This window comes from Dreissena polymorpha, chromosome 2, assembly GCF_020536995.1.
Source record: "Dreissena polymorpha isolate Duluth1 chromosome 2, UMN_Dpol_1.0, whole genome shotgun sequence".
NCBI classification, from domain to species: domain Eukaryota; kingdom Metazoa; phylum Mollusca; class Bivalvia; order Myida; family Dreissenidae; genus Dreissena; species Dreissena polymorpha.
The window spans coordinates 88745676-88762533 of record NC_068356.1 but is presented as its reverse complement, the minus strand read 5'-3'; the positions used below and the strand labels follow the sequence as shown (position 1 = coordinate 88762533).

At 34.5% G+C, this 16858-nt stretch overlaps 1 protein-coding gene across 1 annotated transcript in view; it reads left to right on the top strand.

Moving 5' to 3' along the window:
- The first annotated feature begins 13439 nt into the window (after window positions 1–13439).
- LOC127867970 (uncharacterized) overlaps window positions 13440–16858 on the top strand; it is a 37166-nt gene continuing 33747 nt past the window's right edge. Inside the window, exon 1 of the mRNA XM_052409502.1 lies at window positions 13440–13626. Within this exon, the coding sequence (XP_052265462.1) occupies window positions 13569–13626 (58 nt within the window). The 5' untranslated portion in view covers window positions 13440–13568. The remainder of the gene's footprint in view (window positions 13627–16858) is intronic.

Genomic DNA, 16858 nt, shown 5'->3' with positions numbered 1-16858 from the left:
CAGTGTATCAAGTTGGGTCTGATCAAGTCCATCTGCACCGATTTGGTCTGAAATTATCAACACAGTTATATATGTATATAACCGTATGAGATTCGATCATTCAGTGTTAACTTTTAAAATGTTTTAGGAATCACAAAATCACAGAACAAACAAAAAGCCGAACGAAAAACATGTACATATTTAAACAAACACAATACCTGAGCGGGTGAATGCCAACAATGAATAAGTAGAATAAATAGAATTTGATTGAGATTTATTTGTCTTAGAAGTGAAGGTGGCGTATTTTGTTGACTTTTGTTAAAACAAGCAGTATATTTGTTATCAGGGTGCTTTTATTGCAGAATATAATTCTTCATGAAAACTATGTTTGTCGACAGAAAAACGCACTCGTAGAAAGTTGTTTTCATAACAGACATAAAGAATATTTACACACATATGTAATTATGTGTGTAAATTATACATATTGAATGAGGGTTTAAGTTAAATGTTATGCACACGGCAAATTAAATAACGAAATACTGATGTCGCTGTCTTTTTTTTAATTTAAAAGTGTATTGCAGCGGAACTCTATTTCTTCATAACCCAGGATGAAATTAAATTATTCAGGCGATTTATGTAAAGGTTTTAGATTTACCAGATACAATACATTATAAAACAACGAAAGGCTTACATACTTGCTATTTGTAATCTACTGAATCCGCGCCAGACATTAAACATACAATTCAAACAGTTGAAAAGTCAATAAAATGTGCTTTTGAACAAATTTGCTGGGTTTTTTCGACGACTTCTGACAGAAATATTCATTTAGATTAATAATAAAATATTTTGTTAAATAATGTTCAACTTCGTTTGCAAACATCAAGAGCTTATAGCGTAAAAGCTACTTAATCGTGGTACTTCAATTGACCGGGCATTAAACTTTAAGTCAGCGTAATTTTACTGGCTGCATTTTCTCAAATGCGGCTTTTGTTAGAACTATCCTTTTTTCGGATACTGTTGTACAGACGCTTACCATACTGAGCGGCAAATTACCTTTAACTTGCTAAATAAATGTAAAAATGAAGACTGACCAATGGAAATTAATATAACTTAAAGTTTATATACAAAAGCGTTCCTTAATATAAACAAAAAGCGATGTTTTGCTAAGTAAAACTACTGGAGTTTTTCAATTATATCGCTCGGCATTGAACTTTTTCAAGGTTTGATGAAGACAAATATTGTTCAATGTTCTGCTCGTAAAGTTTAATTATTCAAGATAAATGATAGTATATGTCATGTTATCATTAGGTTTAAAGTCATCATTCAACACGAGCGTACCTTCTAAGTTATGTAATTCTAATTGCATTGTACGTGTATCAAGTACTGTTTACACTTCTCAAATAATATATATTGAACATAAACTCAACACAAGTTTCGTAAAGTACAATGTAAACACTGTAAAATGCTATGAACGTGTATTTATTCTTGGTCATATCGTTCATAAACTTCAATGAGATAAATTGGAATTCAACAAGGGTCGTTTTCATTGTGCTGAAGTTCTTCATTAAATAACAAATTTGAAGTTTGAATTTCCGAAACAGTTTGTAAAAAGTTTGTAAATACGAAAACAACTCATGGTATGAGCTACAGTCACGTCTACACCAATCTTCTCTACCCTGTAGTATATTAACAAGTGCGATGGAGAATCTGTAACACATGGGAAATAATTGTTTCTTTGGGGGTTAGTATATCTTGCTGTTATGTAGCGAAAAACGAAATCAAACGAAAAAGATATTCATGGTGCGATTTACCTGAATTAATCTGTGCTTCATGGAAACGTGTCGATTAGTAATTGATAATCAACAAAACTCAAGTATATTAAATAATTGAGCACAACAAATAAGGTAACTCATATGTGAATACTATGAAACAAACAACAAACACGTTTAACTTTACCAGCACTCTTGTGACAGAGCTAAAGTGTTAATGTACTATTGAAGATCACCTAAATCCAGATTTGCTATCATAGAAGTGTGGAAAGTTTTAAGGGTGTGACAAGTAAGCAAACAATGGGTCATTATCAACAGGCCACAACTGATCTATGACTGATTTAAAACAAGAAAAATCAGTGCCTGATTCAGATTTCCTTACTTAGTTCAATAAAAACTTATTTCAGAAGCCTGCTAACAGTTTAACTTAAATGTTACCAATGTTTCAGACCAGGGCCTTGATTTTGAAATCTAGGACATGCATGGTCAGATGATGTCATTAAAGATATTTAAAAAAATCAAACACATACAAATGTAACATTTATCTTTAACTAATGTAGATGTTATAAATAGTAAAATGCACTAAGTCAGAGGGCATTTGACTTTTCTGCTGGTGCGTCGGCACACCAGGTGGCTTGGCTGCAATGGTATTATCGACTGTCTGGATGTGTAGTTACATTATAATTGACCAGTCGCCAGCTGTCAATCAAACTCACGAAATAATCAATCAAATTTCGTTTATTGCAGCCACATGGTCCAACAAACAAAGACTGTCGGAGAATGGATAAAGCGTTTTATGAAAACACAACTTAGTAGGCGGAGCGATCTCGTATTTGGCGACTGGTTAATTATATTATGCAGTATATCAAACTGTATGAGTTCAACTATGTTCGCATCTAGTATACTTATATTGATAATATTTACAAAATTAATGTATAATATGAATGATAAACTCGACTGGAATCATTAAAATGATACTGAAATCAAAACAGTAATTTATACTTATAATTATTTTATATATGTTGCTTGATACAATCATGTACATCTATATCAAATGAGATCATACTGTAACTTCAATGATGGATTTCAGTGAAATGAATTAAATCCAAAATTAAAGTCACTCCCATCTCTCTCCCGCAGCGCACATACGGAAAGGTCCTGATGTGTACAGATCCAGATCCAAAAATATTATACATAATTATGTATCATGTTGTTTAGAGGGGATGATTTACCATCTATTGTATCAATGTATTGTTTTACTTCTTTAATCAATGTGTTTGATATATAAACATAGCCCCAGGGTCAGAGCTTCAGACAATGCATATTTCACCCCCTGATCTTTTTCTAATGGATATTTTAGCTAGTTCCTACATTCAATAAGTCAAATATATTTAAGTAGTATCTGTACACATTGCTAGATTAAATTTGTACATTTAATGTAATTAGTATTAAAAAGATATACATTGTAGTACAAATGTTCATGCTAGATGAATTAAGAGCCTTAGTCAAGAGGCATTTAAACATGTTTAAATGGTAACATTTTCTGAAATGTATACCCATTTTCTCTTGAGCACTGGCCAAATATAAAATGTATATCATTTTACCACTTTCATATGGAGCCCTGACCAGATCTCAAATGTATATCCCTTTTCTCAGGATCCCTGGTCATCTCCTTTTTATCACCTAACAAACACCTATCAAATGGCAAATTATATGTAGAATAATTCATTTTATGCAATGGTTGAATCAAATACTTCAGAAAAAAATGACTTTCTTTTCACATGGAAATTTCATTTTCACAGTCATGGAAAAAGAGCCTGCACAACACAGATCAAAAATACTTTTTATTTGTGGATCACCCCATATATTGATACTCTATGTGTATAAATATCTCAAGTCTTGATGAATTCCGGACAAAAAAATTATTTTAAGTCCTTAATTGACCCGGCTATAGTTATCAGATTAATAGAAGCTCAATCAGTATATTTATATCATTATTTGTGCTTTGTGTATTGTAATCATATACACAATCATGCAGTTACATGACTGCAATTAAAAATAACAAAGCCACTCATACTATAAAAGTCATTGACAAAGCCTATGGTAAAAATGTGAAAACATTGTCAGAGTGTAATCGCCCTCTCGTGCCAGCAAAAACAAAACGTTGACAAGTTGTAATTTTTGACAGTTCTACTTTCACTTTCATTTTGTGATATTCATTATCATCAAACTATTAACACTTATGTGGCTGAGAAAAATATCACTATTGCTTACTATGCCCCCTTCGAAGAAGAGGGGGTATATTGTTTTGCACATGTCGGTCCGTCGGTAGGTCCGTCCGTCCACCAGATGGTTTCCGTATTGCATAGTATTACAAATTTCTGTGGGACGAAAAACCAGATATAATTGCCAGAAAGCGAATCACACAAGATTATGCCGAAGGTGGTTTAAAAATGTTAGATATTGACATATTCTTAAAATCCCTCAAAGCCAGTTGGATAAAAAGATTTATATTTCAACCAGATTCAAAACTGATTAAAATATACACCAATATGCTAAATTGTTATGGTGGAACGTTGATTTGTAAATCAAACTATCATGAAAAGGAAGTTAAAGACCTTAACATAAAACCCGTATTCTTCAAAAAAAACATTCTGAGTGGTTGGCTCAGCATTGCGTTAGAAAAAGATGAAATATCTGTACAAAAACAACTTATCTGGAATAATTCATTTATAAAAAACGAAATTAAAACTTTCTTTATAAAAACATGGTTCGACCGAGGTATTCAATTTATTGAACATATATATGATTTCAGGAAAAGATCTTTTTTACAGTTTTCCAGATATAATAAACCTTTATGAAATAGATAAAGCAGACTTTATAAAATACCATCAAATTGTAAAAATCATACCTGTTGAGTGGAAACATACCGCAATACAAGCTTAACGAAATAACATAAAATACAATAGCTTGAAAAATGGTATATAAATCACTTAATATACTAAAACAAAAACCAGAAGTGTTCAAGCAATTTGATAAATGGAAAGAAACTGAATAATCAAAACATTAACCAAAGAACCATCTTCAACCAACCAATCAAATTAACTATTGACACCAAACTTAGAAACTTCCAATATAAATACCTCATGCAAATTTTACCAAACAATTCTTTCTTCCATAAATGCAATCTCGTTCCATCAACATTATGTGATTTTTGTAATATGCACACAGAAACGAATATTCACTTATTCTGGGATTGTCATCCTATTCAAAGGTTTTGGATGGATATAAAAAACTTTATTTACGACAAGTTAGAAAGGTTAGAAAACTTGGAGTTAAATTATGCAACTATATGTTTTTGTAATTTGACCCTAGCTGATGCTAACAATTCACATGTCATCAACTTCATAATATTGTTGGCTAGATATTTTATCTTTAAATGCAAACAGAAGAAAACAACACCACTATTAGAAGTTTTGTACCATTTTTAATACTAGAATTAAACTCGAGGAATTAATCGCAACAACACAAAACAAACTACATATTTTTAATACTCGCTGGGCGCTTTTTTGCCCAATTAATACACCTACCCTAAAAGCATCTTTACACATACTCACTTACATAAGAACACCTACCTTTAAGCAACAAACATCCCCTTTTTTCTTTCTTTTTTGTGCATTTGTATTATAACCTTTATTGACCTGTGTAACATTACACCATTTTTGCAAACTTTAAAATATTGTTTGAAACTAATTCAAACATATTTAGTTCACACCAACTATTGTCTTCATAGATGCTATGTATCACAAGTAATATAAAAACTTTGTGAAACATTTTGCTCAATGTATGTATTTCTAGTACTATGTAATAGGCAAAATACACATGCTTTATCTACAACAATCATAGTCTTCAAAAATGCTATGTACCGTTATATAGTAAAACATTGTGAAACAAACATACTAATTGTGTGTATATTTGACATATTATGTATTATGTTATATGCTTAGTGTATTATGTTTACGAAGGAAATAAAAAATGGAATAAAAACAAACATACACGCACACACTGTCGCATCAAGGTCCCACCCATCATGCACCCTTGGACCAACAACATGCCATTGTTTCGGTTTGATTTCATCACATTATTTTAAAGTAATAAACATTTTCACACGGAAACTAGTTTGATTGATTATAGAAATTTAGTTTAAAATGAAAATACAAAAAAAAGTTTATGTATTTTAATCTCGATACATAAATTTCTTTATTCGGAACTTGTACAAGTATTCGCTCTGTGTTGATAATTATGAACCACACAACGTTGTCATATACAACGCGCTCGTACTGTAGAATAACAATCATTGAGCTTAAAATTGTGTGTTTTGCCGACGCACGCATTTAAACAAGACAATTATAAATTTGCCAATCCATATTTTAACACGATGGTAATCTAGGGCATTGGAAAACATATGCCTTGCTGTCCTAGTCAGATTCACAAACATCTGATTGACTGTCACTAAATTCCGGCTCATGCATGGTTCCACAGAAAACAATGTATACTCACTATCATTTTCATCAATTGTTCTTATTTAAGTTGCGAGAAATATCAGATCCGAAGCCCTATATTGCCTTTTTGTTATTTAGAGCGCATGAACTTGGGTTGACCATACGTCACTCTCGGTTTGAATGGAAATGGCGTTTAGATCAGAATGTGTAAAAATGTGCAACCATTTCATAATCGTTCTCTCTAATACCACCGTTATTGAATCGATGTGATGCGCATAAACGTTTGTATATGCACTAAATTCGATACATTAAAAGGCTTACGGGTTTTAAAAAGCATTAACTTTCTAATTTGAGCCATCGATTGTTTCTATAAAAATATGATCAACTAGCAATTATGTTATTGTGTTTTAATGAAGTCAATAGGTATTCCTTGTTCTATTCCTCGAAAAAAGCCTCATCATGTTTTACAGTTAAATTTATTAAGACTTAATGATAATGTATGGACCTTTGATTCACTAACGATCCCCTTAATAAATACATATATTTGGATATGAGCATGAATCTTGTGTTAATGTTTATATGTATATACAATCAAAATAAAAACAACAACATTTCAACGACCAATAACAAATATGCCAACCATGTTGATTGATAGGATGCAACCGCATTCAAGTTGTTACCCCTTATCAACACTCTTAAGGCAGAACAAAGGAACAGCTAACTTTTAAGCGAAAACATATGGGGATGCAACAGAATTAACGATTTACCGTTTACATGTATATCTAACCTGAGAACAAAGGGCTCAATTTGAGCCGTTTGTCTGTCGTCCGCTTTTGCATTTATATTGCACGTTATCTTGTTGAAATTTGGCAATAATGTTTCAATTGACCATAAATATGGATTTATTGAATCTGTGTTACGTTATCACGTAAAAAAGTCGAAGGTCATATCTTAGAAAAACCGTGTATCTGCTATAGAAAATCCAGTAATGCCACCATATGCTAATAAGTCTGATTGTTTATCCGTAAACTTTTCATTCGAAGAGCATGTATTAAACGGCTCGGCCGATTCCTACTTATATTCACACTGCAAATACAGTTTCGGTTATGAAACAGTAACATTTGATATTGATTAAACGATTTAACGTCTATTTTGTTACTAACGGCGTTACATAAGCTTTATTTTACCAGCCTTGTTTGATATTTCTCTTTTTCAATTTTCACGCTCTATGAATATAAGCAGTGCAGATTTCTAAAAATACCAGTAAATATACCAGTTTGGTAACTACTTTAACGCAACAGTACTTTTAAATGCTTTTTCAAATATTCATTTAATAATATGGATTTAACAACCACTCCAAACCGTATTCAAACGGGGAATAAATAACAACTGCGTAACCATGATACTACTACTGAATAATATTTGGATATTTATTGTCATAGTCAACACCTGGACAGGTAAGTGACAATATGGTTACATTAAAGTGAAGATTTGTCATGTTTACTTATGAAGATGACAATTTAAGACTTACTCCATCTATATAGTGTTTTTAAATCACAACGCAAGCAAATATAACAGATCCAAAATAAAAAGATTGAATGAAAGTAATCCATTTTGAAAGTAATTTGTTTCGTGTTTCATAAATCGCATTAAGTGCAATTAATACATTGGTATGCAAAACATCAAAAATAACTTTTAAATGTTTTAAACACACATGCACATTCCATATATTTATTAAACTATATTGATACAGACCTCCAAATCATTTTTCTATATTGATGTATTGCCTTCAAGATGATAGCTTAGATAATTGTTAATCATTAAAGAGCCTCTTAGTATTAAATACCAATTCTTTTTATTTGGTTTGCATTATTCGGTTTTAACGCTGATAAAAATGGCTTCTTTCGGAGCGTTACATAACGAATTAACGTCGATCAACCAAATTCGCATACTATAGTAATGAAACCAGTTGTATCTTGAGGAAACCATTTATCACAACTTTACCTTAAAAAGCAAACTATTTAACATAGACCCCGATATTCATTAACGAGAGCGCCGATGGCGTTGAAAGTATATTTGCAAGATACAGAAAAGTTGCTGCTGAAGAAAATGTTAAGGGAACAGTTGACTGAATGAAAATCTAAAAGGCTATCAAGAAGAAAAGATTTTTTTAAGATTAAGTACAAATCAATTAAACAAGAAGTAATGAAATATTGCAAAAACATCCTATATCAATCGGAAAATCGGAAACAACCGCGGAAACATGTATCAAGCGAGCGTGGTATTTTGCGAGCGAGTTAATGCCCGGATTTAAATGCTATTTATGATACGCCGGACGTTTATTAATGCTCTTGTTTTAAATTGGAGAAGAATAGTTCCCTACAAATCTGTCCGTTGTTTCTTTATTGAAAAGATGAAGTAACTCATATAACTATTACATGCTCCTTTGAGATATTTGTTGTAAGCGAAATTTGTAAACAACGCGATAGCCTTTCTGGAATGTTTGAATTAACGAAGGAAATGTGTATTAATGTAAGTTTATTGAAGAAATGTACATAAAATATATTAAACAAGGGCTGTTTGTAAAACATGCATGCCCCCTCCCATATGGGCGGTCAGTTGTAGTGGCAGCCATTGTGTGAATACGTTTTTTGTCACTGTGACCTTGACCTTTGATCTAGTGACCTGAAAATCAATAGGGGTCATCTGTCAGTCATGATCAATGTACCAATGAAGTTTCATGATCATATGCGTAAGCATTCTTGAGTTATCATCTGGAAACCATTTCACATTTTCGAGTCACTGTGACCTTGACCTTTGTTCTAGTGACCTGAAAATCAATAGGGGTCATCTGCCAGTCAGGACCAATGTCCCTATGAAGTTTCATGATCCTAGGCGTAAGCATTCTTGAGTTTTCATCCGGAAACCATTTTACTCTTTCGAGTCACTGTGACCTTGACCTTTGACCAAGTGACCTGAAAATCAATAGGGGTCATCTGCCAGTCATGATCAATGTACCTATGAAGTTTCATGATCCTAGGCGTAAGCATTCGTGAGCTATCATCCGGAAACCATTTAACTGTTTCGAGTCACTGTGACCTTAACCTTTGACCTTGTGACCTGAAAATCAACAGGGGTCATCTGCCAGTCATGATCAATGTACCTATGAAGTTTCATGATCCTATACGTAAGCATTCTTGAGTTATCATCCGGAAACCATTTCACTATTTCTAGTCACGGTGACCTTGACCTTTGACCTAGTGACCTGAAAATCAATAGGGGTCATCTGCCAGTCAGGACCAATGTCCCTATTAATTTTCATGATCCTAGGCGTAAGCATTCTTGAGTTATCATCCGGAAACCAATTTACTGTCTCGAGTCACTGTGACCTTGATCTTTGACCTAGTGACCTGAAAATCAAAAGGGGTCATCTGCCAGTCAGGATCAATGTACCTATGAAGTTTAATGATCCTAGGCGTAAGCATTCGTGAGCTATCATCCGAAAACCATTTAACTGTTTCGAGTCACTGTGACCTTGACCTTTGGCCTAGTGACCTGAAAATCAATAGGGGTCATCTGCCAGTCATGATCAATGCACCTATGAAGTTTCATGATCCTAGGCGTAAGTATTGTTGAGTTATCATCCGGAAACCATTTTACTATTTCGAGTCACTGTGAAATTGACCTTTGACCTATTGACCTGATAATCAATAGGGGTCATCTGCCAGTCATGACCAATGTACCAATAAAGTTTCATGAACCTAGGCGTAAGCATTCTTTAGTTATCATCCGGAAACCGTTTTACTGTTGCGAGTCACTGTGACTTTGACCTTTGACCTAGTGATCTGAAAATCAATAGGGGTCACCTGTCATGATGATCAATGCACCTATGAAGTTTCATTATCCTAGGCCTAGGCATTCTTGGGTTATCATCCGGAAACCATCTGGTGGACGGACCGACCGACAGACCGACGGACTGACATGTGCAAAACAATATACCCCCTCTTCTTCGAAGGGGGGCATAACAAGTTGATAGTACATGTATATATAATTATTTCCAAACCAGTTTTCGCGCATCGAAAAAACAAAAGATAGACCCCACGAACCAGTACATAATATAATCTGCAAATGTGGTCCTTATGAAGCAAAAACTGCATCCAAGAACGAGTCACTGTGACCTTGACCTTTGACCTAGTGACCTGAAAATCAATAGGGGTCATCTGCCAGTCATGATCAATGTACTTATGAAGTTTCATGATCCTAGGCGTAAGCGTTCTTGATACTATGATTATATATAATTTTAGACATGTGTTAGATGCATTGCATGTTTTCTGTTGACGTTTGCTTGTGTCTGGTTGCAAAACATTATTGTTGTAATTCAGTTATACGTCAACTCAGCACAAAGTGCAAAAGGTGAGCTTTTGCAGTGGTTTGCTTTTTGGACTTGTTAACACTCTCGTCACATTTTTTCATCCAGATTGTGTCATACATGTTGCTTCTAGAGTGGTGACAGTATTTTTTACGAACTTTTCATATTGTTTTTTGCTGCTCGTTACCCAGGATTTTGATTCTGCGTCACATGCCACCCAAAACTCGGGTGATATTTGTTAGAACTCTGAAAGCCGAACTAATAACGTTATCGTTTTGAAACTTGGTCAGAATTTTTATTTTTAAAAACATCTAGGCCAAGTTCGAATTTGGGTAACGTGCGCACATTTCAGTTAGCTCATATCTAAGATAAACCTTATTATGATTATAAACAAACATAGTTCATCTTTCATGAATATTTATTCTTACAATATCTGGGCCAAGTTGGAGTCTGGGTCATGTGTGTCAAAAAGCTAGGTCACCTTGTCGAATGTATTTGTTAAGTGTGAAAATTCAAAAGGCCAGATGTCAGACTAAATTTTTGTAAAAATCTGTAATAACGTTTATCTGAAAAAGTTGTAACTGGGTCACGTGCGTCAAAAATTAATTTATCAGATCAATATAAAGAAGTGAAACTCTTAAAATGTCTTAAAACAGATGTCCACCCTAGAATCCACATTTATGTCTTAATATTGGAGAATAATGGTAAGAATGTTGATCCTAAAAATATTTGAATCTGGCTCAAGATGGGCCCAAAACTAGGTCACCAGGTCAAGTTTTCAACATTGGGTTTACCTTGAACTTATGAACCAGTATGGTCCAATCAGTTTAAGCTTACCTGTGCATAACATTCACACCATCGTGCATCTTTCATAACATTCACACCATCGTGCATCTTTCATAACATTCACACCATCGTGCATCTTTCATAACATTCACACCATAGTGCATCTTTCATAAAATTCACACCATCGTGCATCTTTCATAACATTCACACCATCGTGCATCTTTCATAACATTCACACCATTTTGGATCTTTCATAACATTCACAACATCGTGCATCTTTCATAACATTCACACCATCACGCATCGTTCATAACATTCACACCATCGTGCATCTTTCATAACATTCACACCATCGTGCATCTTTCATAACATTCACACCATCGTGCATCTTTCATAGCATTCACACCATCGTACATCTTTCATAACATTCACACCATCGTGCATCTTTCATAACATTCACACCATCGTGCATCTTTCATAACATTCACACCATCGTGCATCTTTCATAACATTCACACCATCGTGCATCTTTCATAACATTCACACCATCGTGCATCGTTCATAACATTCACACCATCGTGCATCGTTCATAACATTCACACCATCGTGCATCTTTCATAACATTCACACCATCGTGCATCTTTCATAACATTCACGCCATCGTGCATCTTTCATAACATTCACACCATCGTGCATCTTTCATAACATTCACACCATCGTGCATCTTTCATAACATTCACACCATCGTGCATCTTTCATAACATTCACACCATCGTGCATCTTTCATAACATTCACACCATCGTGCATCTTTCATAACATTCACACCATCGTGCATCTTTCATAACATTCACACCACCGTGCATCTTTCATAACATTCACACCACCGTGCATCTTTCATAACATTCACACCATCGTGCATCTTTCATAACATTCACACCATCGTGCATCTTTCATAACATTCACACCATCGTGCATCTTTCATAACATTCACACCATCGTGCATCTTTCATAACATTCACACCATCGTGCATCTTTCATAACATTCACACCATCGTGCATCTTTCATAACATTCACACCATCGTGCATCTTTCATAACATTCACACCATCGTGCACCTTTCATAACATTCACACCATCGTGCATCTTTCATAACATTCACACCATCGTGCATCTTTCATTACATTCACACCATCGTGCATCTTTCATAACATTCACACCATCGTGCATCTTTCATTACATTCACACCATCGTGCATCTTTCATAACATTCACACCATCGTGCATCTTTCATAAAATTCACACCATCGTGCATCTTTCATAACATTCACACCATCGTGCATCTTTCATAAACGTTTTATTCAAACAACATCAGCGAAACCTCTCGGCAGATTTTAACTAAACTTCGCAGGAATGATCCTTCGTTGAACCTCTTTCAAAGCAGTTCAAATCGACCCGATCTGATATAAAGACTTCGGTATATCATTAAAGATATTTTTTCACAGATTGTCGAAATTAGAGTTTTGATACATTTTGTAAACAATTCAATAATTACAAGAACCATTTACCTTACTAGCGATATAACACTTTTGAAACAGGCGCGTGCCAATAATACCGTTTCATTTATGAATACTCATCATTTGAAATTGATAAAAATGATAAATGTGTGCACTTTGTTACTAAGTGGCGTGGCTTTCTTCACAGCCTTCTAACTTTATTTTTTATTTTTACACTTAGAAAAATGACATGGTGCAAATAACCAGTTGAGCAATTCTACTGTGTATTTACGTCCTTTACTAAATATATTACTAGTAGTACTAACACAATGACCGCTACATGTGATTCATTTTAGCTATATGTCTTCTGTGTGCGTACCCATTAAACAAACTTAAAATTGCTCAGCCTTTAATGTCTCATATGTCATGATAAAGCAACACAACTAAGTGGTTTAAAACAAAACAACACAACTTAATATACCGATTTGGTTGCGGTCGTATGTTGCGTTATTACTTAAAAAATCATTCATCTGTTCACGCGACAGTGCGTTTGAAGGATTGTTGTTTACTGGACGACTATGCAAAGAGACATTATTATGTGCATTTCAAAATAAGATTTGATATTGTCTCATTCCATCTTTAAACGAGGGAAAAATACAATTGCATAATAATGATAGTGCTACTGAATAATATTTGGATATTTATTGTCATATTCCAAATACGAACAAGTAAGTGGCAATGTGGTTTCATTTAAGTGAAGAGTTTTCATGTTTACTGATAAAAATGATAATTCTAAACCTACTCCATCCATCGCTATGTCAATTTGTCGAATCCCTTTTTAGCGTTTTAATGAATGAAAATGAACATAATAAGAGCGTGTGTTTTAATAATATATATATATAGCGGTTGCTGTTGTGGTTAAATATGCCAGATCCAATAAAGGACCGCAACCTTTAAGCAATCAATTTTGAAGCATATTTGTTTCGCGTTTCATTAATAAAATGCAGTACCGGTACATGTTCTATTTTGGTATGAACAGTTTATTCTATGAAATGAATGTGCAAATCACCTTTATCTGTTTTTAAACTCACGTAAATATTCTGTATATTTATTCAACTCAACAATAACCTTCTCCAAATCATCTTGCTATAAAGATTTTTAGACGTCAAGATGATTGTGTGGATGACATTTTTCAGCGTAGCTGTCTAAGTCAGCTTTTCACTTTATCTGACCTTTGTAAGTGTCCAATAAATTCAAAACAAACAATTCCCGCGGCTATACACGAATGAATACACTTCATTTATTCCATTGGCTTTTATGAGCATAATCCCCCAGAACATTGAAAACATGACCGCGTCTTTGTAGCATAGCATGTAACACTGTTTTACTGCGTGTTCAGCATGAAACAATTTTATTTCTAATGAAAAGGCTTGATGGATAGAACAGTTTTGCACTCAACTCTTGACATCAATACAGTTACTGTGTGTGCTTTTATATTCAGAGGATTGTCAGCATCAGAGCGTTTGTACTTAAAGGCTATGTTTTCATATTTAGTAATTACTTATAGCCCCGTCAAACCGGACTGGCGTCCTTACGGCGACCTAAGACTGTGTTTCTGGAAATTTCTGATTGTCTCAGTAAGGACGCCATTGACTTTTTCGGTAAAAATGCTGTTTTTTGCCTTCCCGTCACACCAGCGTCCTGGTTTATGGCGTTCTGCGCGTCCTCACGGCGTCCTTATTTCGTCCCTGGCGACCTTACCGCGTTCTTACTGCGTCTTTACGGCGACTTAAGCCGACCATACGGCGTCTGAGCGGCGTCCTTGGCGTTCTTACTGCGTTCTTATTGCGACCATAGTCGTTCTGAGGACGCAATAGACGTACAAAGGACGTACTAATGTCGCAATAAGGTCGCCGTACGGTCGCCTTGCTGTCAACGATCATTTTCTGTGGGTTTGAGCGGCGACCACACGACGTCCATGACGACCTTACAGCGACCCTACCACGTCCCTTCTACGACTACTGCGTCTCTACGGCGTCCCTATGTCGTCCTTTACAGAACGCTTTAAAACTCCGTACTTCGGCGACTACTTTAAATATGTTAAAAGTGGTCGCCGTGGGCTCGCGTCCTGAGAAATTTTCGGCGTCCTCACTGCGTCCTCTTGCGTCCTTACTACGTTCATCCGGCGTCTATGGCGTTCTCACTGCGACCTGGGTCGCTGTAAGGACGCAGTAAGGACGCCAGTCCGGTGTGACGGGGGTATTACATATTGCTGTCTGTGTACTAGTATATTTAAGTTCATAAAAGTATCTTTTTTCCCTATCCTGATATTCGTTTTGGCCAAACCATTTTAAATTGTTTTCGAAATTGAACATTAAACATGTACACGTATTAACTTTAAAACAAGCCGTCGTTCCAGCAGAGGAAGCGTGATCTCATTTTAATGCATTACAATCCAACCCGCAAGGTATCAGGGTCAGTTTGCGGCCAGTAAAATAATCGTTATATAATGTAGACGCTTTCGCGTGAACTAGGTGAACTGGAATTTTCTTTAGACCATAAATATGTTAAATGAAGAATAATTCTACATATTCGGCGATATAATTATGGTATGTCAATAATAGATTCTTAATTTGTTTTCAACAATACCATGATAAATATTATTTTTGATTACTTTAACATGAATTATTTCACCATATTGACCAATGTATTAAGCATGAGCGCAATGATTCTCGATACTGTTAATAGTCGAATCAAATAGCAATGCCCGACAAACCACTAAAACAGGTTTGTTCGAAGAACGCGCGTATAAATATTTAAAATATGTACGGATACTTCGCGTGTGGCCGGTTGACTTATATGTTTTAATTTCATTTCCATTCTTCTTTTGGTTTCCTGTTTTGTATCTATAGATTTATGATCAGCAATATGTTATAATGTAAAATAAGCCGCTAAAAATCCGCGTAACATCTTGTACTGCATGTGATGCGGCTAAGAACTGCACAGAAAAAGACATTCGCTATCTTTGATCGCATGCATTGAACTCTTTACCTTTCGACAACTCCAACCACAATCAACGCCGTATATCTTTTTAAAAGATATTTCTTGTTTTAAATACTCAGGAGATAATAACGATAAGTCTATTTGACTCATACAAATATTGGAGGTACGATAACATTCGTCAATTTATTAATAAATGAAATGCCTTTAAATAGCATATACCATCTATGTTAATTAGTTGTGACATTCAGTTTAAAGCTGACATAAATTGTTTGTTGGCGCGCGTATACAGTACGTATTACCATTGATCAACTTAACTAATTTGCATATTAAGGTAATTATATCAGTTGTATATTAGGGCAAAAAGTTGTACGCCTTTAAATTAAAAAAGCACATTATTTTACATCGAACCGTACGATTATTATTAACGAGCATATTTTGGTAGAAGCATGCAGCAACTCGTTCTAATAGTATAACAAGTGTTTGGAAGATGTTGCACAATATAAAGTCTGTGTTCATGTAACCAAGCAAAAGTAAAAAAAAACCATTAATATTGCAGGTTCATGCAATATACTTTAATAATAAGATAATAAAGGATCGTCTCTGTAACAATGAAAAGCAATATTCATAAAACAAGCAAGTCTTATTACATGCATTTCCTCCGACGTTCGATATAAACGATTTGTCTGTGAGTTGTGACACCATGGCGAGTAACGAGTATTATTTAAAACAAAGACTTGTCTACCGATTTGAGTAAAATAAATAGCTTTCGCCTTTTATATACATATCAAAAGGAAAAAAAGCCAACCTCTTGTTTATAAAGATCTCATTTACTTATGTATTTTTTATAATAGTATTTAATAAGTACTTGGCGTTTTTTTATTAACAGCACAAGAAACAGGAGCAGTCGAAAGTGTAATGTATTTTTGCGCAACAAAAGCGAGTATATATCGTTTGCTT